Below are 27,977 nucleotides of genomic sequence, written 5' to 3'. Positions count from 1 at the left end.
CAATGAGAGCAAATGTGTCTTGAAAGTCTTTATCAGTTCAATTCATAAACATGTAAGCTTCATATTCGATGAAGAATTGTTATCTTTTAACCCAATAATTGAGAATGTATCATTTCAAGCCTAGATCAATTTAAAAAATAAATAATGTATTTAAATTAAATCGGTCATTCAGAACAATTAGTTCCTTTCGAAATGTAGGGTATCGGCTGGAATTAGATTTAGGCGTTCTTAATTATAAATATTCATAAAAACCAAACTTAATGTCACTTTGATTTAGAATATTGTCGATTAATAGATAAACATGTCCACGCTATGTTGCAATAGGCCTATTGAATATAGTGCATTATTGAAATGTCACGATTTATGTAGATTACGTTTGTGTTCATGGAATAGGTCTGAGAAGTCCATTACTAAGTATCGGGATGGAGTAATTCTATAGCCTACCACACCATTAACACCGTTAGTAAATGTATTATCATATTATTATTATTCTATTAACAGTTATTAGCGTATTATTATTCATATTGGTATTATTATTCAAAGTATATTAATGAATCCCCATGCTTTATTTGGAATTTTGATTTCATACATTTCTATGAATCCTATTCGACAAAATTATCTTTATTTATTTGAAATATCAGGTATTGCATTTTCCCTCTCCAACAACGGACTGGGATGGATTTGGGCCGTTTATGGGTTTGTGTAGCGGTGTGGCGTCAGCAGGTCACGGGGTTTAAACCCGACCTGTTTTTGGTCAATATTAGGGCAAAACCAGATATCCGGTTCGACCCCCAATCTGACATCGGGTATCATATATGCAAATAAATAAACATGAATAGGACCACACACCACCTTCGGCTCCAACGTTAAATCTCAGTGTGTCAGGTGTTTAAAACTCTGTTGAGTAGACCGAATTGAGTAGCCTATTAAGCCTAGCACATTTATTTTATATCCTATGCATTTATCCAATCCACGGCAATAGTTCTATACGATGTTATTTCTTTTGCAATATGTGCACATTGCAGGTCGACTGTTTATGTAATGAATTCATACATTGGATATTAAATACGTTTTCAAGAGGACACCGAAATATAATATCCACGGTCATGTTTAGGCCTTAGCCTACGTGTCTTTCATTGACTTTTGATGCGTTTTATTTCCCCCTTGCAGTATATCCTCTTTCTCACTTTTCGGCGACGACAATCTCTCCTCAATTTTTTCTTTCTACACACTTGTTGACTATAGGCTTGTATTTAGAGGGTAACTGTCCCTTTTCTCTCTTCTCCTTCTCGTCCAGCGAACACGACGAAGGAAGGAGGGACGGGATGAAAACAGAGGAGACCCAATCATGTCTTCAGCAGCCTCCAGCCTCCACGCCATTCGGTGAGGAGTGAAATGGGACTGACATCTTGGGCCTGACTGGCACATAATGATTTTAACATTATAGTCCAATAATGAAATGAATATCCATTGACATTTCAAAGGTTATAGTGACAGAACGTTTTAAATTCTGAACTTTATATGTTATAAATGTGAGAAATATATGATAAATATGTAATACATTTGATATGCGATACATTTGTATTACTATTTTTGTCATAAAATAATTCTGGACCTTGCTGGGAAGTAATATCGAATTAACCAAAAAAATAAAGTTCTGCTTGACATTTACAGATTTGACCACACACACACACACTATAAGCTCCGATGACGTGGACTTCGATTAAGGCAGCCCCCGCATCTCTCTGATTCAGATGGTTTGGGTTCAATGCGGAAGACATATTTCGGTTGAATGCATTCAGTTGTGCAACTGACTAGGTATCCCCTTTGCCCTCCTCTCCCCTCAGGTTCAGAACATATGGGCGGAGGGGGCGAGGTGTGCGCGGGGTGTGAGTCGCCCATTGCGGATCGCTTCCTACTGCGTGTCAACGAGCGCTCGTGGCACGAGACCTGCGTCAAGTGTGCGGTGTGTCTGAGCGCGCTTAATGGGACATGCTACTGCAGAGACCGTCTGCTCTACTGCAAGCATGACTACGAAAAGTAAGAGAACGTCAATACTACTAAAATCCCAAAAGACACACAAACGTTAGAGTTTGCGTTGTCTTAATCAATCTGTTTTGTCACCTAGTCCTTGTGCCCCTCCTGAATCAGGTGTGCTGGTTTCGGGATAGAACAAACTTGTGAAATGGCTCAGGGGCTTATAGGAACTGGTATTTATGGAATATATGACAGAACATATGGAAAACGTGTCAAACTCATTCCATGGAGGGCCGAGTGTCTGCGAGTTTCCGCTCCTCCCTTGAACTTGATTGATGAATTAAGGTCACATTAGTAAAGAACTCCCCTCACCTGGTTGTCTAGGTCTAAATTGAAAGGAAAAAACAAAAACCTGCAGACACTAGTCCCTGAATGTTTGGTGGGTATATACATGACACGCTTGATTGCTATTAGTGAGGCAGTAAGCTAGCTCCACTTTCCTCTCTGATAAATGTGACTTGGTGTGGAGTTTCTATCAGTCTGGGGTTCTGTTGGTCGGTCTATGTGTGGGTGTGTGTGCGCGTGCATGCATGCGTTCAACGTGTGTGTATGCATGTGTGTGGTCGTGTGTGCATTCGACTTGTGTGTTTGTTTGTTGGTGGTGTGTGTGAGATCCCCAGGGATGGATGGCTGAAGGACGTAGCCTGCAGGTCGTTATCATTGTTGTGAAAAGTGTCAGACGACGTCCAGGCGCACAGACTCTCCCACTGTAGCATACATCTGGATGAGAGAGGGAGGAAAGGAGAGAGGAGGGAGAGAGAGAGAGACAGATAAATAGGTGAAGGGGGATATAGAGTAGAGAGAGTAGTAGAGAAGTTTTCAGTTACTGCTTCTTTGGAAATTCTTAGCATGTTAATAATAGACAACTAAGATGACTGTGTTTCGTTACGGGGTAATTTGGGTGAGGTGTTAGTAGGGGGAATTGGAGTGCGACAGATATGAAATGGTATTGAGTTAATGAGTTCACTGTCTCAGTCCCTCTAAAAGTGTCTGATACTACAGTGCCTTCAATAAGTAATCATACTCCATTACTTTCCCCACATTTTGTTGTGTTACAAGGTGGGATTAAAATTGATTTAATTGTCAACGATCTACACAAAATACTCTAATGTCAAAGTGGAAGAACAATTATAATATTTGTAAAACATTCATGAAAAAAACACTAATATATCTTGATTACATAAGTATTCAACCCCCTGAGTCAATACATGTTAGAATCACCTTTGGCAGCGATTACAGCAATGAGTCTTTCTGGGTAAGTCTCTTTGCACACCTGTATTGTACAATATAGAATTTTTGAAATTCTTCAAGCTCTGTCAAATTGTTTGTTGATCATTGCTAGACAGCCAAGTGTTGCCATAGATTTTCAAGCCAATTTTAAGTAAAAATTGTAACTATGCCACTCAGGAACATTCAATGTCGTCTTGGTAAGCAACTCCAGTGTATATTTGGCATTGTGTTTTAGGTTATTGCCGTGTTGAAAGGTGCATTTATATCCTGGTGTCTGTTAGAAAGCAGACTGAACCAGGTTTTCCTCTAAGATTTTGCTTCTGCTTAGCTCTATTCCGTTTCTTTTTATCCTAAAAAACTCCCTAATCCTTGCCGATGACGAGCATACCATAACATGATGCAGCCATCACCATGCTTGAAAACGTGAAGAGTGGTACTCAGTGATGTGTTGTGTTGTATTTTCCACAAACATAACGCTTTGTATTCAGGACATGAAGTACATTTCTTTGCCACATTTTTTGTAGTATTACTTTAGTACCTTGTTGTAAACAGGATGCATGTTTTAGAATATTTTTATTCTGTACAAGCTTCCTTCTTTTGACTCTGTCAATTAGGTTAGAATTGTGGAGTAACTACAACATTGTTGATCCGTCCTCAGTTTTTGCCCTATCCCACAGTTTTTGCCATCCATCCCACAGCCATTATACTCTGTATCTGTTTTAAAGTTACCATTAGCCTCATGGTGAAATCCCTGAGCGGTTTCCTTTCTCTCCGGCAACTGAGTTATGAAGGACGCTGTATCTTTGTAGTGACTGGGTGTATACTATTCAAAGTGTAGTTAATAACTTCACCATGCTCAAAGGGATATTCAATGTCTGCTTTAAAAAAAAAAAAACCTACCAATAGGTGCCCTTCTTTGCGAGGCATTGGAAAACCTCACTGGTCTTTGTGGTTGAATCATTTGATGCGGAAGTGTTTGAAATTCATTGCTTGGCTGAGGGACTTTACAGATAATTGTGTGTGTGGTACAGAGATGAGGTAGACATCCAAAAATCATGTTAAATACTATTATTGCACACAGAGTGAGTCCATGCAACTTATTATGTGACTTGTTCAGCACATTTTTACTCCTGAACTTATTTAGGCTTGTCATAACAAAGGGGTTGAATACTTAGACTAAAGACATTTCAGCTTTTCATTTTTTATTAATTTGTACAAATGTATAAAAACATAATTCCCCTTGACATTATGGAGTATTGTGTGTAGGCCAGGGACATAAAATCTCAATTTAATCCATTTTAAATTCAGACTGTAACACAACAAAATGTCAAGGGGTGAGAATACTTTGACACATACAGTTTAGGTGTTACCCATGAGTTCAGGTGTTTAAGAAAATCTTGCTTATCGCATTCGATATTGGTACATCCATATAATTATTGAAAGTATAGAATGAGTGACCATGTTGTATTGCCTAACCTAGATCAAAGACTTAACCTATACAGAGTAGACTTGCTCCCATGTTGTAAGTAGGCTATAGAATGAGTGCCCCATCTTGAGTCTCTCATATAGAGATAGATTTGTGTGTGTGTATATGTGTTGAGTCTCTCTCTATATAGTGTGTACATTTGAAGTTGGAAGTTTACATACACCTTAGCCAAATAAACTCTGTTTTTCCCAATTCCTGACATTTAATCCTAGTAAAAATTCCCTGTCTTAGGTCAGTTAGATCACCACTTTATTTTAAGACTGTGAAATGTCAGAATAATAGTAGAGAGAATGATTTATTTCAGCTTTTATTTCTTTCATCACATTCCCAGTGGGTCAGAAGTTTACATACACTCCATTAGTATTTGGTAACATTGCCTTTAAATTGTTTAACTTGGGTCAAACGTTTCGGGTAGCCTTCCACAAGCTTCCTACAATAAGTTGGGTGAATTTTGGCCCATTCCTCCTGACAGAGCTGGTGTAACTGAGTCAGGTTTGTAGGCCTCCTTGCTCGCAAACGCTTTTTCAGTTCTGCCCACAAATTTTCTATAGGATTGAGGTCAGGGCTTTGTGATGGCCACTCCAATACCTTGACTTTGTTGTCCTTAAGCCATTTTGCCACAACTTTGGAAGTATGCTTGGGGTCATTGTCCATTTGGAAGACCCATTTGCGACCAAGCTTTAACTTCCTGACTGATGTCTTGAGATGTTGCTTCAATACATCCACATAATTTTCCTGCCTCATGATGCCATCTATTTTGTGAAGTGCACCAGGCCCTCCTGCAGCAAAGCACCCCCACAACATGATGCTGCCACTCCCGTGCATCACGGTTGGGATGGTGTTCTTCGGCTAGCAAGCCTCCCCATTTTTCCTCCAAACATAACGATGGTCATTATGGCCAAACAGTTCCATTTTTGTTTCATCAGACCAGAGGACATTTCTCCAAAAAGTACGATCTTTGTCCTCATCTGCAGTTGCAAACCATAGTCTGGCTTTTTTATGGCGGTTTTGGAGCAGTGGCTTCTTCCTTGCTGAGCGGCCTTTTAGGTTATGTCGATATAGGACTTGTTTTACTGTGGATATAGATACTTTTGTACCTGTTTCCTCCAGCATCTTCACAAGGTCCTTTGCTGTTGTTCTGGGATTGATTTGCACTTTTCGCACCAAAGTACGTTCATTTCTAGGAGACAGAACACGTCTCCTTTCTGAGCGGTATGACGGCTGTGTGATCCCATGGTGTTTATATTTGCGTATTATTTTTTGTACAGATGAACGTGTGACCTTCAGGCATTTGGAAATTGTTCCCAAGGATGAACCAGACTTGTGGAGGTCTACAATTGTTTTTCTGAGGTCTTGGCCGATTTCTTTTGATTTTCCCATGATGTCAAGCAAAGAGGCACTGAGTTTGAAGGTAGGCCTTGAAATGCATCCACAGGTACACCTCCAATTGACTCAAATGATGTCAATTAGCCTATCAGAAGCTTCTAAAGCCATGGCATAATTTTCTGGAATTTTCCAAGCTGTTTAAAGGCACAGTCAATTTAGTGTATGTAAACTTCTAACCCACTGGAATTGTAATACAGTGAATTATAAGTGAAATAATCTGTCTGTAAACAATTGTTGTAAAAATTACTTGTCATGCACAAATTAGATGTCCTCACTGACTTGCCAAAACTATAGTTTGTTAACAAAAAATTTGTGGAGTGGTTGAAAAACGAGTTTTAATGACTCCAACCTAAGTGTATGTAAACTTCCGACTTCAACTGTACATGTTGAATCTCTCTCTCTATATAGTGTACATATGATGAGTCTCTCTTTCTATATAGTGTGTGTACAGTGTATGTCTGTCTCTGTGAGAGACTTGGCACACGTCTTTACTTATGACCTTCAGAAGATCCGTAACAATGTCTCCTTGTGTTCCCTGCAGTCATTCCATCAGCACCACACACACACACACACACACACACACACTGTATGATAATTTGAAGTGAGTGAGTGTCTGTGTGTATAAGAATTTACTAGAAATAGTGGAAAGCTTAATATTGGAGGGAGGTTTTTTGTTTTGCTGTAACCCTTTGCGGTCTGGAGTTGTGTGTGTGCTTAGGTGTAGATTCAATCAGTTTATACAAATGCGACTGGGTGCATCCAATGGCAATGTCCGCGATAGGTATAACATGGGGAGCCGCTTGCCGATTTGACAATTCCAACGCAGTTCCACCTCCGACATCGCCTAAATAAAACAGTAATACTGCTACGCAGTTGTCGGTTATCGCGGGCTAAAGCGGATCTGATTGAATCAAGTACTTACTGTATCATTCCCATAGCACTCTCATAGTGACCTTGTAATGACTGACTGGGTCTCCTGAACCCAGATCTCCTGTGTTAGTTCTAGTTCAACAACAGGGTTATTGTTGAACCGGGATGTGGACTTGAAGCTAGAGGTAAGGGTAGGGGTTGAAGCTAGAGGTAAGGGTAGGGGTTGAAGCTAGAGGTAAGGGTAGGGCTTGAAGCTAGAGGTAAGGGTAGTGGTTGAAGCTAGAGGTAAGGGTAGGGGTTGAAGCTAGAGGTAAGGGTAGGGGTTGAAGCTAGAGGTAAGGGTAGGGGTTGAAGCTAGAGGTAAGGGTAGGGCTTGAAGCTAGAGGTAAGGGTAGTGGTTGAAGCTAGAGGTAAGGGTAGTGGTTGAAGCTAGAGGTAAGGGTAGTGGTTGAAGCTAGAGGTAAGGGTAGTGGTTGAAGCTAGAGGTAAGGGTAGTGGTTGAAGCTAGAGGTAAGGGTAGTGGTTGAAGCTAGAGGTAAGGGTAGTGGTTGAAGCTAGAGGTAAGGGTAGTGGTTGAAGCTAGAGGTAAGGGTAGTGGTTGAAGCTAGAGGTAAGGGTAGGGGTTGAAGCTAGAGGTAAGGGTAGGGGTTGAAGCTAGAGGTAAGGGTAGTGGTTGAAGCTAGGGTTAGGGTTACTCATTACGTGAGGAGCATGGTTCCACTCTGCTGAGCCCTGCTGTTTGCCTCCTCCCGCTACAGTATCTCCGTCTAGCCATTATTTTCAAATATTTTCATATTAGTCCTTTTTCTTAGGCGAGAGTTGTGTGTGTGTTTTTATTACACACAATTTCCACTCACAGAGCAACAGAGAGCAGAGTCTCCGGGCTGACCCAGGTCTCAGACCAATAAAGGCCCTGCGCCCCTGGGGCCCGGCGGGTGACTAGAGCCTGGAGGAGCCTGGAGCCCAGGTTCAATATCAGTCTAAAGTGGGGGGCTCTGAGGCCTACCTACACCCCCCGCTCACCAGGCAACACAGCCTGCTCCTACTGCACACACATATGGGTTGGATATCAACATGTAGAATACAACGTGGATATCACTGTATCATGATAGGTGGTGGTATTGTTGGTAAAAACACCATTGACGTTTTTAGTAGTAGAGACAGTGGAGAGAGACAGGAAACGAAAGTTAGAGGTTTGTGTGGAAAGTACGGCGGGACTGGGATTCGATTCCACACTCACTCGGGCATCTGCACGCAAGGTGGTAGCGCAGGTAACTGCTAGACACAACCCTCTGGCCCCTCAATGCTGGCTCTAATAGATCACTATGTGGGGTGGGAGACATGGAGACCCTGTCTGGAGCAGGGGAGAGGGGAGACTCCCACAGTCACACGGGAGCGGAGACCCCAAGAGTCACAGCCAAGACCAACGTTCACTGACCAAGCAATCTCTCAAACTGCCAGGCCAGAAGCCCACCTTATCATCTTACATGGTTATATGTGGAATCACTGTTGTCCTATGCTGAGATTGAGAACAGAGAAATCATGTCTTCCACACAGATACAGTATCTCTCCCACCCATCCCCCTTATCCTCCTCCCGCCTCCCTCTCTCGCTCCTCCTCTCTCCATTACCTCGTTCATCACTGTCTGGTTTGTAATAATGTTTCTCGATTCCAAACCTCATTTCCCTCTCGTTGAGATTGATAGCAGTGATGACACCAATCAGTTTATCTCTCTGTTTATCCCTCGTTTTCTCTTAATCGTCTCTCCGCTCAGCGCCTCTTTGTGTCTCAGGACGGGAGGAGAGGGAGGGTGTGATGGAGGGAGGGGGTTGATTGGGCACAGCGCTAATTACCAAATGTACTCAGCCACTCCAGTGATGGCAAGCCTAAGAGAATAACTATATATGCACAGTACCAGTATATAGTTATATTCTGTATATACTGTAATATACAGTATAACTGTGCTAGGAGATGGATAATTAGTTAGTATGCACAATGGGTTAAATCAAGACATTCTACCCCATACTGCTAAAACATATACTGCTAAAACATATACCGCTAAAACATATATGCCAAAACCCACAAAGCTGATTGATCAACATAACTGCAGCAAGCCTACTGTACAATGGAGTACACAGTCAGAACTGAAGCATAGCCTATTGCAGCCAATGATATCCATTCTGAAGAATACTCACTTTTTTGTAGAATTGTTAGGAATTCATCCCATGTGTTTGCACTCACAAAAGTTCAGTCTGGGGGAGTGTAGGAGTGCGTTAGGGATATGTTGTTGGTCTTGGCTCATACACGGTCGTCCACAGGGGGTATGGGCAGGCAGACAGACAGACAGACAGACACAGCCAATTTTAGTACTCCATATCCAGACTGAGGAGTAGTACTGTGGATTTTAACACAATGTCTTGTCTCCATCTGAAATGACACTAAATGGTATTAAAGTATTTCACTATAGTGCACCATATAGGGAATAGGTTACCAGTCTGGTCAAAAGTAGTGCCTCTATATAGTAAAATTGTGCTATTTCAGACACACTCCTTCTCTTCCACCAGACACACAGTAGGGGTTCTTACGTCACCTCGCAGCTCAGGTCAACAGGTGATGAAACAGGTGTGAAAGAGAGAAGAGGTAGGAAGAGAATATAGATGGAGAATCAGAACCTTACAGTGATATGAAGGCATACGTTGTGCCAAAGCAATACAGAGTGAAAGGACATAAAGACAACAGAGATGTGACTGAAAACGAGAAGAAGTTGGAGAAAGTTGATAGAGAAGATACATTGCAGATGGGGAGTGAGAATGGGATAAAAGCAAAAGAGAGAGATTTAGGAGAAGAAGAAAGCCAGGGAGGAGAAGACAGAAGAGGAGGAAGGTGAGGTGTGAGCTGAGGTGTGTCTGTGTCACCCCCCAGTAATATTGCCACAGTTTTTGCATAATGCCCGATGAGTCCCCATCATCTGGCCTCCCCCACAACAATTTCATTACAGACAGCTAATAAATGTTTCATGGAAGAACAAGCTGCTCGCCTCGCCGTTATTAAATCTGAGATAATAAAAGAAGAAGAGCGAGAGAAAAAAAAAAGAAAAGAAAAGATGGGGGGTGGACCTGAGAGAGGGAGGGAGATAAAGAGAGAGGGAGGGAGAGAGACAGAGGCAGAGAGAGAGAGCGGTGTCAACATTCTCAAATCGGGGGGCTGTATCTCCTGTTTCTGGGGCAACGAGTCCCCTCCCCAGTCTTCCTCCACCCTCCCCCTTGCATCCCGCTCCACCAGAGAGAGACAGGAAATGAGAAACCGCCAGACAGGATATTGCGTTCTGGTGGCCTGGGGATTAGCTTTTATCTAAACACACACACACCACACACACACCACACACACACACACACACACACACACACACACACACACACACACACACACACACACACACACACACACACACACACACACACACACACACACACACACACACACACACAGAGACTCATCCATGTCCTCACACATATCACATTCCTCTCACACTCTCCCAAGCATCAAGCACAGTGTTCTGCAGTTTTCAGACGTTACTCTTTGCAGGTATATTACATTTGGTCATGTTATGCCATATCTGAACTGTCATTAAAGGGTAGTCTTTCAGTCGAGATCAGAGTATGGAATATCTAAAGTATTATTAGGAACAGTGTAAATAGTTGCACTGAGAAAAGCTAGGAGTCTATGGAGAGACTGGTCTGCTAGTCATTAGTAATAGACCTTGATATTGTATTTTATACTAATCAGAGAGTCATTCATACTGTATACCTCAAAATGTTTGGAAATCAAATAAGACTGTCTGATGCACGTTGTCTATAAGTACATATAGGCTTTGAAGGAAATGCCTTCCATCTGCATATGTGTGTGTGATTGCAAGTTGTTTCTGTTTGTATATCACTGTTCTGTGATGTACCGTGTCTGTGACCCATACACTCAAAAGAATGCTGTGTTAAAAACAACCCAATTTGGATTATTTGGTAACCCAACGCTAGCTAAATATTGGACAGAACACACGCTGGGTTATTTTGACCCAGACAGTTGGGTTGTGTGAATAACTCAACAAGTTGAGTTGTTGGGACTACCCAAACATGGGTTAATTTAACCATCAATTGGGTAGTTTTTACTCTCATGCTGAGTTGACCTAGCAGCTAGGTCTGTTTTAATGTAATCCTTAAATTATTTTCAGCTAGATTTTATTGGCCACCTGTTATTTTGTTTTTGCATTTGACACATTCTTCTATAATGTGAAGATCATTTATTACATGCTGTATTATAAACTGGGTGGTTTGAGCCCTGAGTGCTGATTGGCTGACAGCCGTGGTATGTTTAAGAAATAAGGCCCAAGGCGGTGTGGTATATGACCAATATACCACGGCTAAGGGCTGTCAGCCAATCAGCATCCAGGGCTCAAACCACCCAGTTTATAAAAGACTGTGTACGACGGGTATGACAGAAGTTATTTTTACTGCTCTAGGTACGTTGGTCACCAGGTTATAATAGCATTAAGGTACCTCGGGGGCAGTGGTGTAAAGTACTTAAGTAAAAGTACTTTAAAGTACTACTTAAGTAGTTTTTTGGGGTATCTTTACTTTGCTATTTATATTTTTGACAACTTTTACTTCACTACATTCCTTTAAAAAAGTATGTACTTTGTACTCCATACATTTTCCCTGACACCCAAAAGTACTTGTTACATGATGAATGCCTAGCAGGACAGGTAAATGGTCCAATTCACGCACTTATCAAAAGAACACGTGGTCATCCCTACTGCCTCTGATCTGGCAGACTCACTAAATATAAATGCATTGTTTTTAAATTATGTCTGAGTATTGGAGTGTACCCCTGACTATCTGTAAATTTTAAAAACATGAAAATGGTGCCATCTGCTTTGCTTAATATAAGGAATTTGAAATTATTTATACTTTTACTTTTTACTTTTGATACTTAAGTATATTTTAGCAATAACATGTACTTTTGATACTTAAGTATATTTAGAACCAAATACTTTTACTGGGTGACTTTTACTTGGGTAACTTTATATTAAGGTATCTCTACTTTTACTCAAGTATGATAATTGGGTACTTTTTCCACCACTGCTCGGGGGTTTGTGATATATGGCCAATATACACTATATGACCAAAGGTATGTGGACACCTGCTCGTCGAGAAGCTCATTCCAAAATCATGGGCATTAATATGGAGTTGGTCCCCTCCTTTGCTGCTATAACAGCCTCCACTCTTCGGGAAGGCTTTCCACTAGATGTTGGATCACTGCTGCAGAGACTTGGTTCCATTCAGCCACAAGAGCATTAGTGAGGTCGGGCACTGATGTTGGGCGATTAGGCCTGGCTCGCAGTCGGCGTTCCAATTCATCCCAAAGGTATTAGATGGGGTTGAGGTCAGGGCTCTGTGCAGGCTAATCAAGTTCTTCCACACCGATCTTGATAAACCATTTCTGTATGGACCTCGCTTTGTGCACGGGGGCATTGTCATGCTGAAACAGGAAAGGGCCTTCCCCAAACTGTTATCACAAAGTTGGAAGCACAGAATTGTCTAGAATGTCATTGTATGCTGTAGCATTACGATTTCCCTCCACTGGAACTAAGGGGCCTAGCACGAACCATGAAAAACATCCTCAAACCATTATTCCTCCTCCACCAAACTTTACACTTGGCACTATGCATTCGGGCAGGTAGCATTCTCCTGGCCAAACCCAGATTTGTTCGTCGGACTGCCAGATGGTGAAGTGTGATTCATCACTCCAGAGAATGCATTTCCACTGCTCCTGAGTCCAATAGCGGCAAGCTTTACACCACTCCAGCCGACTCTTGACATTGCGCATGGTGATCTTAGGCTTGTGTGAGGCTGCTCAGCCATGGAAACCCATTTCATAAAGCTCCCGATGAACAGTTCTTGTGCTGACGTTGCTTCCAGAGGCCGTTTGGAACTCGGTAGTGAGTGTTGCAAATGAGGATAGACAATTTTTGCACGCTATGTGCTTCAGCACTTGGCGGTCCGTTCTGTGAGCTTGTGTGGCTTACCACGTCGCGGCTGAGCCATTGTTGCTCCTACACGTTTACACTTTCCAATAACAGCACTTACAGTTGACCGGGGCAGCTCTAGCAGGGCAGAAATTCGATGAACTGAGTTGTTGGAAAGGTGGCATCCTATGATGGGGCCATGTTAAAAGTCACTGAGCTCTTCAGTAAGGCCATTCTATTGCCAATGTTTGTCTATGGAGATTGCATGGCGTGTGTGCTCGATTTTATACACCTGTCAGCAACGCGTGTGGCTGAAATAGCCAAACTAATTTGAAGGGGTGTCCACACACTTTTGTACCATGGCTAAGAGCTGTGTCCAGGCATTCTGCGTTGCGTCGTGTGTAAGAACAACCCTTAGCTGTGTTATATTGGCCATTTACCTCACACCACCTCGGGCCTTATTGCTTAAATATAATAAGGTATACCACCTTATTGTATCGCAACAGTGGGATTTATCTTAAGCTTTTAGGGGAACTCATACACTTCTGTAAGCTTCATGGATCTAAACACGTGATAACTATACAGATGAACAGGAATGACGTTTACTCTCATGGGTGGCTAAAAATGACTATCTGAAAGCAACAACCCTACTAAACTAGGCCTCCAGTCTAATGATCTGACCTGCTGGATCAATAACCCAGCACCAAAGACCCAGCAGTTTTTAAAGAAAACAACCCAACCAAGTGACCAAACGCCTGCAACACAGCAGTTGGGTCAACCAAACAACCCAGCATTTTCTTTGTGTATGTGTCTGTTTTTGTATGCGTGCATCTTAGTGTGTGTGTGAGTCACAAGCGTGTGTGTGTGTGTGTGTGTGTGTGTGTGTGGTGGCGGCGGTGGGAGCGTTATCGTGGGGAATGCTGGGAAATTTTAATAACACAGAAGCAGTGCAGGGAGATTTAATAAAAGGAGATGATGTGATTACTGAACCCTGGCTCTGAGCCATCCTGCTTCACGGTGCAATATCCGCTCACACACACTTGAACGTGCACACACACATGCATGCGCACGTACACAATCACACACACACCAAAATTATACTAAAGCTATACTAAGATTGTAACATCCAGATTCACTGTAAAGATACCATACCCACAACCTCACCCAAGTTTACATTTCCAATATGCTAAAACAAACATTCACTGATAGCTGACAATACAAAACCCAATACACATTTTCACTAATCCATTCACATGGATGGACACATACCGAACATGCATGCTTACACACATAGGAGCAAGCAGCTCCACATACACATCAACATACAACTAACACATGCATAACATAGTCTTTGCTGAGATCTGAGGACTTGCATTCGCTCCCCAAGCTAATGTCTCTGCTTTAGCTCAGTGGATTAACAGTCGTAACCCACTGGGGTTCGAACCCAGTCAATCTCATTGGTGCCGTGAATTGGGGAGGTCAAAGTGCCAAGCAGGGTAAAATGTAACTCAGTTTGCTTACGAATGCTTGTGATCATTTCGGAGACACCTATATAGGCTTTATAAAGGGTTTATGAAGGCTTCGTTATGTTTCGTCTAAAGTGGGACCATTCATCTTGATAGCAGCCATGAGCCATTTCTCCTCTCCCTGGGTTATTGGGGATGTGTCCCAAATGGCACCATATCCCTTATATAGTGCACTACTTTTGACCAGACCCCTTTGGGCCTTGGTCAAAAGTAGTGCACTATAAAGGGAATATGGTGCCATTCGGGACAGAGGTGGGTGGGTCTATTGTGAATTACACTTCTATTAGGGGGATTAGACTGATCTACTTAGAGACCTCCCTCAGTGACCATTGCCCTCAGTTTCCAAGTTTATTAAATTCTACAATATGTGGCACTATGAAATGGGATTAATAACCTAAAATCAGGACTTAAACACTGCAGAGGAATTGTGGTCTGGTGACCGTTGTCCCATGTCGCCTTTATGTTGAGTAAATTCTGGCAGTATAAAATGGGATTAAAAAACCAACTGGGATTTAAAGGGGAAATCTGCAGTTCAAATAACAAAGCCGGCACCCTGCCATTGATTTTGTAAATAGCTGAGGGATGGAGAAATGTAACTACTCTCAAATGTATACAGAGCTATTGATGCAAGGACTGACCATCCATGAGATCAAATGTATAGTTTTAACCAATATTTTGAGGCTATCCAGTGTCTGTTTACAATTACTTTGTTTACAAACAAAGCAGTAAAACAATCTTATATTTTGCGTAAGGATGAGAATTGAACTAAGCTCATGAGGCATAAGTTATATTCTTCAATAATTAATGTGTATATGTTGTGAATGTTAAAGTAAAAAAAATTGCAGATTTCCCCTTATAAAATGAAAAATTCTGGTTTGCTATTTTTGGGGCTATTGGATGAGATATTTTACTTACAATTGCTGTAGGCAATGAGGCAATTAAGAGGAGGCACTTGAGAGAACTTTCTGTGTGTTGTAGACAGACAGCTCGGTGAATTGATAGTCGTGGTGGTGGTGTTGCCTGGATTAGTGTTGAAGTGGTACTCCTCGATCGGCGTGTGCGTCTGTGTGTGTGTGTGAGTATGCGTGTGTGTGTGTAAGTGTGTTTGGCAAGTGAGTGTGTTTGGTTAAGTAAGTATGTGTGACAGCGGTGGGCTGTGATTGGGGTAATTTTCGGGAGTGTTAGCTAGTTTGGCAGACAGATGGATTGAGAGAGATTATCCGTGGCAGCTGTGGTTCGGACAGGACAAGATCACAGATTAGGAGCTCTAATGTGCCGACCTGGCTCACTCTCCTCTCCTCCTTTCCTCTTCTCACCTCTTCCCCTCTCCGCCCTTCAGATTTGGGGTACTAACACCTTCCTCTCACCCAGTCAGGGAGCCTTAACACTTCTCTCCTTCTTTCCCTCCTTCCCTCTAACTTCCTCCCTCTATCTCTCTGTCCCTAGTCATCCTGTCACTTTCTCATCTCATCCAGTCATCCCTTCCTCAACAGACATATTTTTCTCTCTATGGTCTCTCTCTTTCTATGAGCTAAGTCTCTGCACAGCAGACCTATTGTTTGCAGTCTTGTTTAATGACCCAGGATTTCCTGTGTTAATATCTCATCATATGATTAGGCGTGTGCAGGTGTGTGTTTTAAATATGCATATAAATATTGTAGAAATGTATATGGAAGTACTCACCGTATATTGATGAGTAACCTTGGTTTCCTGTAAATATATGTGAGAGTTTGTGGGTTAGGCTAGAGAGACCGATAAAGAAAGAGGAAAGAGTGTGTGTGTGTGTGTGCGTGCGTGCGTGTGTGTTTTGGTGTGTAAAAGAGAGAGGAGAGAGAGAGAGATTAACCCCATGCTATGGCCAATCCCTGGTTATGAGTTTACAGCGTCTGTCTGGGCATCGCACTGTTTAAACAACAATCTAATTAATCCTGTCTTTATTAGTTTCACTGAACTGTGGAGGGAGGGAGCGAAGGAGAATGGAGGGAGGGGGGAGAATTGGGAATCCTGTCAGAAAATACTGGAGAGCGATAGAAGAAGGGGGGGATAGAGGGATAAAACAACTGGGATTCAAGAGGAATTTAAAAGCAGGAGTTTTGGGGCCTTTAAATTGAATTGATATGTTGATGAGAAGAGAATGAAGAGTGGGAGAAAATGAAAGGGGTGGGACACACGAGAGTAGTGGTGAATGGACAAAAGGAAAGTAGACAACGAAGCCCCGTGAATGAGTGTGTGAACTGTTAAAAAAAAGCTGTCCGAGCACGATACATGTTTCACATGTTCTCTTCCAAATCCTTCTAATTGTGAATAGTAGGTAATGATGGGCTGTACCAGCTCGTTCAATAGATTGATGTAAAGAATTTGTAAAAAAACTAGAATCCACCAACACTTCAGTGCAGGCTCCCTACACATCAGTTGACTACTGCCCCCAAGTGTCATCAGTGAAGAACGACATTCTAAAGTATTACCACGTACTGTTATTGCAGTAAACAGATGTTAGCTATGTTACATGTTCAAGCTTTAAGTTATGGGAAATGCTGATGTGACATTTTAATTAGATACCGTACACAGGTTTGATTGAGAATCTTCACAGGTGCAAATGAGGTCTAATCTTTCAGGCAATCTGTCCCTGCCTTTGGGTGCGTTCCATGTTGTCTTTAATTCAGTCACTCGGCACATCTCAGAGGACTGCTAATATCATGTTAGTGAGAAATTACAACAACTCCTGCAAGCGATGTGAGACCTGATCATCTGCAGTCCAACTACAAAAAAAGACGGTTTGGAAGGACACCTCAAATGAGGCCTTAAAAGCTCTGTGCTGCTGTGTGGTCAAGACGGTGTCTTCTGCACATCTCAGAATATTACTTGATCATATTCCTACTGTGATTCTAGAGACGTTAAACTTCTTCAGGACTGCAAAAAAGACAACCTGGAACACACCCGACTGCAATAAAGACAACTTATCTATTACACACTGGAACGCACCCTTTCTCCCCTCTGTCCCTATAGGCTGTTTGTCAGGAAGTGCAGTGCGTGCCTGCAGGTGATTGGGCGCTCAGAGCTGATCATGCGTGTGCTGGGGCAGGTGTACCACCTGGGCTGTTTCAGCTGCTGTGAGTGTGAGCGCCGGCTGCAGCGCGGAGACGAGTTTGTCCTGAAGGAGGGACAGTTGCTCTGCAGGGGAGACTACGAGAAGGAGAGAGAGATGCTGGCTGCCATCAGCCCCACACCCACTGAGTCAGGTAACAGGAAAAGACAGGGCAACCAACAAATCAACCAACCAATAAAATCACTGGATGGCACTTTGTTATGGTACAGAAAGTGCAGGAGATAACCTAATGACTTGTTTTTTCATTGGGATTCACTACTAGGCACCATTTGATACCAGTTTGTCTGTCAATTGAAGATCCTATTGTCTCTCTCCACACCCCTCAGTGAAGAGTGAGGATGAGGATGGTGGGGGCGGTTCTGTAGGGGGGAAGGGCGGCGAAGGGAAGGACCACAAACGGTCAAAGCGACCACGCACCATCTTGACCACACAGCAGCGCAGAGCTTTCAAGGCCTCCTTCGAGGTGTCCTCCAAACCTTGCAGAAAGGTAAGCAGACCAGACGTAACACGGTTTATTTATTTTGTTCCTTCTCTCTTTTTTTCTTTCACACACAGACATATACACACACTGTCCCATTTAGTGTCCTCGCTTAATTTCTCTTATCTTCAGGTGAGAGAGACACTGGCAGCTGAGACCGGGTTGACGGTTCGAGTCGTGCAGGTGTGGTTCCAAAACCAGAGAGCAAAGGTGAGATATTTGACCTGTCCTGAATCCCCACTCCCCCCCCGCCCATGACACTAATATAACCAATAACACTAATCATGAATCTAATAGCGCAATTGCTCTGAAACCGCATGCTAACATTTATTTTAAAGGCTAAAGCACAGTTAAAAGGATAGTTCACCCAAATAACAATGCAATTTTGGTGAACTATCCTTTTAACGAACGACAGAGCAATAGCGCCATTGGGTCCATTATCAGTGTGCCAGTGTGTGTTGGTCCTGTGCGTTGCAGATGAAGAAGATAGCTCGCAGGCAGCAGCAACAGCAGCAGCAGCAGGAGCAGGAGCAGCTGGGAGGGTCCAGGAGAGGGCCGAGCAGGGGGGGAAGACAGAGCAACGATGACAGTGAGGGTAAGAGAGAGGAGAACAGAGCAGGGGTTTCTCAAAAGCCTTGTCGCTAACTGGCACTTAACTTGCGGAATGGTAGATATAGAAGTGCTTAATTTTACCATTTTTGTTCATTCATGCACAGGAAGATTAGTCTTTCGCTACAAAAGTAACAATTAAAAGAGTGGCTTGCCAAAGTAGCCAAAGTCCATGTCTCTGGAGATAAAGGGGCAGGACGAGAGGAAGAGATGCAGGGATTGATTCATGTTCTGTCTCTCTCTTCCCAGACGGTTCTAGTGGTCACGGATTGGACGGTCTGTTGTCGTACCCTTCGTTGCCACGACAGCAGCTACTGGCTCTGGACCCCAACATCTACGGAGGAGAGCCGTTCCGCCATGGACTCACACCCCCTCAGCTGGGCTCTGAACATCTTCACTCCTACGGTGAGAGAGAGGGAGAGAAATATAAAAAGAGAGAAATATAAAAAGAGAGAGAGATGGACAGACGGACCAAACAGACAGACATACTAACTCTATTTCTCCCTTTAGATTCAGAGACTGTGTTCCACGATCTGGACAGCGACGGGAGCCTCAGTCACCTCGGCGACTGTCTCCTGGCAGTGGCGGACGGTGGGCTCCTGGCGGGGCGGGTGGGAAACCCCATCGACCGCCTCTACTCCATGCAGAACTCCTACTTCACATCCTGACCCCTTACCCTTGACCCCTGACTCACTCCACCAATCACCACTCAGAGAAGCAGCTAATGGCCGGTTATCCTACTAGGCCCACAAGGTCATCACATCAACCATGCTTGAGCTGGGTCCATATCCATGTCTGACCAGGTTTATTGTACATTACCAAGTAAAAGCATAATAGGAAACACCTGGGTCATGTTCAGTAGGGAGGAAACCTTAGGAGTGAAACAGGAATGTAATACCTTGACTTATCCACTAAGAACACGTTTTTCCATACCAAACACGACCCAGGTAGCCATTTAAGGTCTCAACTATGACTTAGGGCCTGTTCGAAATCTGGCTTGCCCGTTACTTACTTAAACTGCATACTGTGTACTAATCATATTACATACTATTTAGAACATTCTGTTTAGTACAAACATAAGCAACAAATATCAAAATGCTACTCATCCATACTGAGAAGGCATCATCGAATGCGCAATCGCTTTTGTCCCCTAATCTGATTATCAGTTGTTGTCGAACACGTGTGTGTGAAAAGACGATTATCTTCCTCAATAGTGCCTAGCGAATTCTACTAGATTGAAAGCCAAAATGAGTATGACATCTGGGCATTTAAAGTATACTAGCTCTTCAAGATTTCACATACTATAAAACTTTTTTTCACATACTCAAACGGCCTACTATTTAGGACGCAAGTATGGGTATTCGGACACGGCCACTCTTTTGCTTGATCCCAACGTCCTACCTGTAGCAGACAGATGTGAAATCCTATGACAACATACTTTATCTGATACTCTCTCATTTGTTTCATATAAGGGGAGGGGAGGATTGCCCAGGAAAGCTTAAATCAAGAGCAGTTAAAGTATTTCAAAGAAAAGAAATACTATTTGAATCCAGGTCTGTGTGTTTGTGAGTCAGAAACCTATGTTACTTATTAGGTTGCAAATGAATGGGGAGTGTTTCATTCATTTAGCTCATGATCTGACCTGCTTATGGTGTCCACATGGTTAGGGAGTCTTCTTGGCAGCAGGGTTTAGGAGCAGAGTGAAGACACATACCATAGAGGTTACAGCAGGCTAGGGGCAGAGCTGCCACCAGAACATGATTCAACCCAAAAACCGTTGTATTGGAGATGGCCACTGGTTCATAGCACGGATGGGGTCAATTCAGCCAAATCAGAAAGTGAATGGAAGTTAAGCCTAAATGAATGACTGGAATAAAGGTACAGGTGGATCTGGAGGAACATTGGAGGGATAGATTTCATTATAGGTTGAGATGAGTTGAAGGATACAGAGTGGCATGCTCGATTTGTATGTGAATGAGTGAAATATGTGGGTTAGGTAACTTAGGTCTAGAGTTTGCTCTCAGGTTAGTGTGTTAGAATTTTTAGCAATGTTATACAGGAAATGATTTACAAATCACTCTAACCCCTGATTAGTTCACATTAGTCAACATAGTGAAAGGAGATATTTAGACCATAGATACAATCAGGGTCCTATAGAGTAGGCTAACAGGGTCCTATAGAGCAGTGCTTCTCAATCTTGGTCCTGGGGACCCAAAGGGGTGCACATTGAAAAGAGAGCGAAAGAAAAAATTAGCAATGTTATGCCTGGTCTGCTTACCTTTCTGCATGGTTTGGAGGACACCTCGAAGGAGGCCTTGAAAGCTCTGCGCTGCTGTGTGGTCAAGATGGTGCGTTGTCAGGTGCGAAAGGAAAAAACAAAAATGTGCACCCCTTTGGGTCCCCAGGACCAGGATTGAGAAACACCACTATAGAGTAGGCTAACAGGGTCATTCAGAGAACCGTATAAAGGAAACAGGGTTGTGTAAAGGAAAGTGTAACACTTTCATGTAGCTCTGGTTCAGGGGTTTATGTGGGGCTTGCTTGGGAATGCTCAGCATCAGCAAGCCATACGTAACACCCTGGACCAGAGCTAGCTTTCGTGTAATTATTTCTTTGATACTGTGAAGTATTCACTAATAAAGGTGCAGGAGTTTGTCCTGGGCTGGAAAAACTCTAGGCCCTAACTGAAATGTAGAAGTTGAATACTAATTGGTGTGTAACACTTCAGTATGATTAGGACCAGGAGTCTTTCCTGGTCAGGTCACGTGGTCAGGAATACTACTGGCCCTAGCTACGATAAACAAGTATGTGTTCCAATGTAAAATAATTGTGTTAATATTATTGTTGTTACAATGAATAATACAGTACTACTATAGGTATAATCACTGTAATTATTTATCTTTGATCTAAAACACACCTTACAATAGACGTTGTTCAATATTTTGTACTCTTATGGTTAAGTATTTATGCTGTAGCATGAGCTGTGTGCCACACTTTCAAAATGTAAATAAGTATTACTATGAACATAGCACTAATGACAGTATTTTCCTATAGCTTATACCCACACTGGGACCATCTTGTGGAGTCCACTTACTATATGATTTCTCATAATTGACTGATGATATATATTTTTTACAGTATAGTATTTACGTGGATATAATTTATTGTGGGATACATTTCTCTGGAAAGTATGAGAAATTCTTGTTCTTAGATTGTCTGAAAGAAATTGTTCCAAGTTTTTGTTCTGTGACCAATTCCAGTGTATGTGCTTTTTGAGTGTAACGTCGCATTTCTTCAATATAACCTGTCAATTCAGAGTCAGACTAAATATGCCTACATTATTCTGAGTATGTGTGTGATGCTGATGATGCAAGGCTTCTTCTGCTACACTGAGTGTACAAAACATTATGAACACCGGCTCTTTCCATGACACAGACTGAAGAGGTGAATCCAGTTGAACTATGATCCCTTATTGATGTCACTTGTTAAAATGAAGGGGAGGAGACAGGTTAAAGAAGGATTTTTAAGCCTTGAGACAAGGATTGTGTAGGTGTGCCATTCAGAGGGTGAATGGGCAAGACAAAAGGTTTAAATGCCTTTGAACGGGGTATGGTAGTAGGTGCCAGATGCACTGGTTTGTGTCAAGAACTGCTGGGTTTTTCATGCTCAAGTTTCCCATGTGTATCAACAATGGTCCACCACCCAAAGGACATCCAGCCAACTTGACAACTGTGGGAAGCATTGGAGTCAACATGAGCCAGCATCTCTGTGGAACGCTTTCGACACCTTGTAGAGTCCATGCCCCGACGAATTGAGGCTGTTCTGAGGGCAAAAGGGGGAGGTGCAACTCAATATTAGGAAGGTGTTCTTAATGTTTTGTCACTCAGTGGTATGATAGGGAGCTATAATGTAATGGTAGAAAAGAGCCTCTGCATGTTGTTTGTGTCAAAGTTTTGACCTTTTTGAAGACTGACAATTCTAAGGAAGAATCTCTCCACTTGATTGCGTCTACCTCAGAAGCAGAAAAGGTGGCCTGTTCCGGTTAGTAGTCAAAGGGCACATAACTCAACATCCTCCCTCTCGTCTGTCTCTCTATGGTCACACAGATTATAACTCCACAGCCTCCACCTTCTCCATTTTCCTGGGCTCTGTTCCCTCCGCCAGTGGAAAGCCTCTTGTTTCATCCCCCCTACTCCTTCCTTCAACCTTTCCTTAGCTCCTTCAAATTCAAACTTTCCAGCCACCTTTCCCTCAACAAGTGAGTAGCCAAGGAGAGTAGTGTGGGAGAGATATCATACATTCCACGGTTGAATATTCTACCATGACTCATTCCAACCTGAAGAAAAGGAGCGTGGGAGCGGCACCCTTGAGTAGCACCATTAACATCAGAGTATGTATCCAAACTGGATGAGTAATAGGACTGAAATATAGGAGTTTAATGATAAACTTCACCCAAAATAAAATTGACAAGAGACCACTACACCGCAAACCAGGGATACTTGGATAACACGCAGTTGTGCACAGATATGCTGCGGAGTGAGGTTGCAAAGCTAACCCCGTTACACACATTCATTCTCAATATAAATTGGAGAGAAAAATAACCATTTATGCTGCTACCCGAGGTTACTACCCGAGGTTACTACCCGAGGTTACTACTATAAATATGTATCTTGACAGTCTCAGGCAGAAATCAGTCCCAGTAAATGTCTAATATTCCGAGTTCTCTTGACAAATCCTAAAGTAGCCATGGACAAGATTCCCCTTCATGTACAAATTCAGGATGTTATGTTATCAATATGACATGGGCATTGATTTATCCATGATTGATAGAGCAGTCCAGCGTCAGTATTGCAGGAAGGAGATATCTTCCCTGAGAGGGATGGATGATGGTCCATGCTGGGTCCTAAGAGGGCTGAGGAACCGGGTTCACTGCTGAAAGAGAAGACATATTCACTTTAACTACTACACCAAGTATTCAAAAAGGTAATCTCTCAGAAACAGAATACCTAAACAAATGACAAAATGACGCAAGATGTTTGTTTTGGGTTAACCGAGATTAACAAATACATTGTGGCGTACGGACACTGGACAGGTATGAATACAAAGGACAGAAAGACCCAGTTTATACCACGTAGTAAGATAGTTCTTTAATGTTTACTTTTGGGGGTACTTGAAGATCGAATATGAAAGACACTGATGTAAAGCACTCTCTCAAGGCCAAGGGGCATCAGTCAAAAGTTAGTACAATCACAAGACAAGTGAGGGCTGTGAACGAGCCGTAGACTGATCTACAATCAGTGAACACTCACCCACTCCGGCAAGGTCCACTGTCTCTGCACAGCCGAGGAAGCGTGCTACGTGTGCTGAACAGGAGGTAGGTGAGTTCTGGTTCTCTAGTAAGCAGCGTTCAAACTCTGCGAACTCTTTTGAACAGTCTGTCCGGATCTTCTGGATCACAGGGCTGCAGAAACATTGATCAATAAGATCTTGAAGAAAACTTAAACACAATCCTACACTTCACATCGGCACTGTACAGTACTTTATGGTTTGACTTCTTGCATCTGAATTATTTTCACATCAACAGTTCTTTACAGTAACCCAACCTAGGCCCTCAAAGAACAAGCAGCAGCACAGTGGAAGGAATAGGGCCTAGGCCTAGAAGGAGGACCTGTGCAAAGCCTGTGGTCTAGCGTTAGCGCTCCTGGCTAGTCACATACACTGTTCCCCACTGGAGACGAGGGTTCACGTCCACCTTCTTACTGTTCTCCTACTTGCCTGTTTTCCCCCCGTTTCCAACTGTCAAAATAGGAGTAAACCTAGAGAGGAACCAGACTCAGAGAGGGGGCCCACTCTGCTCTGTATCGGGTTTACATATGACCATCACGGCCAGTCAGTTATAGCCTGGGTACTACCAGTCTGTTGCTGCTATCATTCTACTCCTTAACATGCAAAACAATGACACAGAGTACAAGGAGTTGAAAGTTAGTCTAAAATCCATAACCTATTTAGTTAAGACAGTTATACATGCGCAACTGATAGTCAGGGACAACGGCTTATTCCTTACTGTGAAGAGGTACACTGTGCCACCTTCATCTTTAGGTCTTGACAGTGCTGTTGCCATGTTGATGGGTGAGCGGCCACACACTGCCCATAGCTCTCCATCTCCTTATGGCAATACTTGGTGGTGATATCCATGGCAACCTGCCTGAAGGATGACACAGACATGCAGAACAGTTTGTGTGATATGCTTAGACAATTACAGTGAAGTCCAATCATGGACTGTGTGTCCCCTTCTGTAACAATGACAATTGTGGAAGGAATGAAAAACAAAATTGCCCACTAAGCCTTTGTTTATTGTCCGGACCGGCCTTGTTTTAGATGCCTATGTTTGGTTCAGATTTGGTCCATGATTGGGCCAAATATAGGCCGGTCTGGACGTCTGTGGACGTTGAAACCAAGGCTGGTCCAGACCGGCCTATATTTGGCCCAATCATGGACCAAATCTGAACCAATTATAGACTATTACATTTCAGAAAAGACCCAGATGCAGACCGTATCGATGTACAGGGGCAAGCAAAAACGACAGGTCACCCTGTCAGAACCCCATCATGTTAGCAAAGAAAACGTATTCAGGGTCTTGTCTTTTTATAATGTGAATGATAATGGCAAGTAGAAGTAACCAACATTTTAAAATTAATAGATTTGGTAGGCAGTTTCATTATTTTGACCTCCCCACAGTTCATTGGAAGAGAAGGTGTAAACTCTAACATAGTCTATTAGCTAGAAAGGTATCTTGGCGGTGAAGAGAAAATGTTGCTGTTGTAAAGCTAATTTTCTGCAATTATATGCCATGGCTAATGCTGTGTTCCTCTTTTCTTTTTTTCTATTAACCTTTATTTAACTAGGCAAGTCAGTTAAGAACAAATTCTTATTTACAATGACGGCCTACCCTGGCCAAACCCAGTGTCTTAGACCACAGTGCCACTCGGGAGCCCTCTGCTTAAACATTATAAAAAAATCTATGGGCATGTGCCGGGAATGCCTGGTTTTTTTTGGATTCCTCCTGATTGTCTAGCTTTTATTTGATTGTTGGTTTTCAAAGATGGTATTATATAAAACAATTTTATATATATATATATATATATATATATATATATATATATATATATATAGTTCAATATTTTTTCTGCATGCTTTCTATCTTGGTTTGGTCATTTAAGTTGACACTGAAAACACTTTTACATCCAGAGGCTTTTACATTGCAGGGCTCTGGCAGTGCTCCTCCTTGCACAAAGGCGGAGGTAGCGGTCCTGCTGCTGGGTTGTTGCCCTCCTACGGCCTCCTCCACGTCTCCTGATGTACTGGCCTGTCTCCTGGTAGCGCCTCCATGCTCTGGACACTACGCTGACAGACACAGCAAACCTTCTTGCCACAGCTCGCATTGATGTGCCATCCTGGATGAGCTGCACTACCTGAGCCACTTGTGTGGGTTGTAGACTCCGTCTCATGCTACCACTAGAGTGAAAGCACCGCCAGCATTCAAAAGTGACCAAAACATCAGCCAGGAAGCATAGGAACTGAGAAGTGGTCTGTGGTCACCACCTGCAGAACCACTCCTTTATTGGGGGTGTCTTGCTAATTGCCTATAATTTCCACCTTTTGTCTATTCCATTTGCACAACAGCATGTGAAATTTATTGTCAATCAGTGTTGCTTCCTAAGTGGACAGTTTGATTTCACAGAAGTGTGATTGACTTGGAGTTACATTGTGTTGTTTAAGTGTTCCCTTTATTTTTTTGAGCAGTGTATTTTCCTCCATATTAAAGGGATAGTTCGACATTTTGGCAATGAAGCCACTTATCTACTTCCCCAGTCATGTGATCAAAAACAGCTAGCATGCTAACAATTCCTGTAGACTTCCAGTCATTGCGCTAAAGCTAGTTAGCATTGGCTCGTGACCTCTAACTTCCTTCACATTGGACGCAGAGACATAAAAATGGTATCCACGATGGTATTCTGTTGCAGCTAGCGATACTCATAAAATAATTATTTCGCATGAAAAAAATGCCCTCCCCATTTTGTTTTAATGCGGACCCCCTGCAGCACCTCCGCAAACCCCAGTTTGAAAACCCCTGCTCTACTGTACTATATTGAATAAAACTCTACTGGCCTGTACCGTGCCATACTGTACTCCACCGTACTGTGATGTTCAAACTTGTGAAACGTAGCATAGACTTCTATGATTGGTTCAGATTTGGTTCTGGTCCGACCAAATATGTACTTGTTTGGGGGCGGAGCTCATTAAATTAATACCCAGCATGCTTTGCAAGTGTTTGTTTTTACATTTACAATTTGGTCATTCAGCAGATGCTATTATACAGAGCGACTTAGTGCATTCAACAAAGGTAGATAAAAATCAACATATGACAGTCATAGCAACAACAAAAAAATTATAACATTATTGAGAATGTTATAATTGTAGCTGACGTGGTCTGTTGATTTATTCTTTAGTTGCGACTACTTTGAACATCTTTGTTACCAGTTTTAAAGCTTTTAAAAGAGCTAACACAAGTGCGTGTGACAGATAGGAGCAATAATAAATATTCTCTTGCAATCTTCAATTGGATCCTCTTTCCTAACCTGTTACGAAAAGTCAGATTTGACGATAATTTGACAAAAACTGGATGGATCCATTCTAGCCATGACCATGCAGAAGAGCTATTTTTAGGTTGCTTGTTAATTTTTATTTAGACATTTTTGGGAAGTACATACCGGCCGTAATGGTAGTAAATTAAGATTTTCTCAGCGAAACTCCATATTTGGTCATCAACGAACGTATTTTGATATTATAACGCTTGAATTGTAGTTTGAATCTGAGCTACCTGGACGTTAGATGTCTCTAACGCATAGATACTGGTCAAGTCACAACTGTATTTTATTGGTGTAAATGAGTACAGTTTACAACGTAGATTATTTACTCAAATAGATAGCTATGAAATTTAATTAAATGCATAACGTTGAAGACACTTACATGTTTGTGGTGGAGGTAATTTGAAGGCTTGTTTAGAAAGAAAGTAAAGACAGAATCAAGGTTATAAAATATGTGTTCACAGCCATACACATGTCTACCGCATACACCCTTCTCTATTTCCACTGGTCGAAACACGTTGCATACTGCCATTGTTCTATACCATTGGTCCTGGGTTGTTGTCAATCACAGATTTGACATTT

The 27,977-nt window shown here is 42.4% G+C and overlaps 2 protein-coding genes across 2 annotated transcripts; one reads left to right on the top strand and one right to left on the bottom strand.

Annotated features, from left to right (window-relative positions):
• Positions 1 to 1,325: 1,325 nt before the first annotated feature.
• LOC120033933 (LIM homeobox transcription factor 1-alpha-like) lies at positions 1,326 to 19,415 on the top strand. The gene is made up of 8 exons (XM_038980337.1): positions 1,326 to 1,383; positions 1,848 to 2,040; positions 17,561 to 17,793; positions 17,987 to 18,147; positions 18,271 to 18,348; positions 18,616 to 18,680; positions 19,007 to 19,152; positions 19,258 to 19,415. The coding sequence occupies exons 1-8, from the start codon at positions 1,326 to 1,328 to the stop codon at positions 19,413 to 19,415; spliced, it is 1,092 nt and encodes a 363-aa protein (XP_038836265.1).
• Positions 19,416 to 23,162: 3,747 nt separating this feature from the next.
• On the bottom strand, positions 23,163 to 27,908 carry LOC120033886 (coiled-coil-helix-coiled-coil-helix domain-containing protein 5). The gene is made up of 4 exons (XM_038980254.1): positions 27,778 to 27,908; positions 24,812 to 24,952; positions 24,057 to 24,208; positions 23,163 to 23,679 (listed from the first exon to the last, which is right to left on the bottom strand). Coding segments are annotated over exons 1-4 (324 nt in total). The 5' UTR covers positions 27,780 to 27,908; the 3' UTR covers positions 23,163 to 23,650.
• Between the last annotated feature and the right edge of the window lie 69 nt (positions 27,909 to 27,977).

The sequence above is a fragment of the Salvelinus namaycush genome, chromosome 41, assembly GCF_016432855.1.
Source record: "Salvelinus namaycush isolate Seneca chromosome 41, SaNama_1.0, whole genome shotgun sequence".
NCBI lineage: Eukaryota > Metazoa > Chordata > Actinopteri > Salmoniformes > Salmonidae > Salvelinus > Salvelinus namaycush.
This window is presented reverse-complemented; position numbering and strand designations above follow the sequence as displayed.

Bases quoted from the DNA above. Each gene is read 5' to 3' on its own strand.
- LOC120033933 (XM_038980337.1), top strand. From the start codon at position 1,326: ATGAAAACAGAGGAGACCCAATCATGTCTTCAGCAGCCTCCAGCCTCC. The intron at 1,384-1,847 runs GTGAGGAGTGAA...CTCTCCCCTCAG, and splicing joins TCCAGCCTCCACGCCATTCG to GTTCAGAACATATGGGCGGA. The intron at 19,153-19,257 runs GTGAGAGAGAGG...TTCTCCCTTTAG, and splicing joins TGAACATCTTCACTCCTACG to ATTCAGAGACTGTGTTCCAC.
- LOC120033886 (XM_038980254.1), bottom strand. The intron at 24,209-24,811 runs GTAAGGAATAAG...ATGTTTCTGCAG, and splicing joins GCACAGTGTACCTCTTCACA to CCCTGTGATCCAGAAGATCC. The intron at 23,680-24,056 runs GTGAGTGTTCAC...CTTCTCTTTCAG, and splicing joins AGTGGACCTTGCCGGAGTGG to CAGTGAACCCGGTTCCTCAG.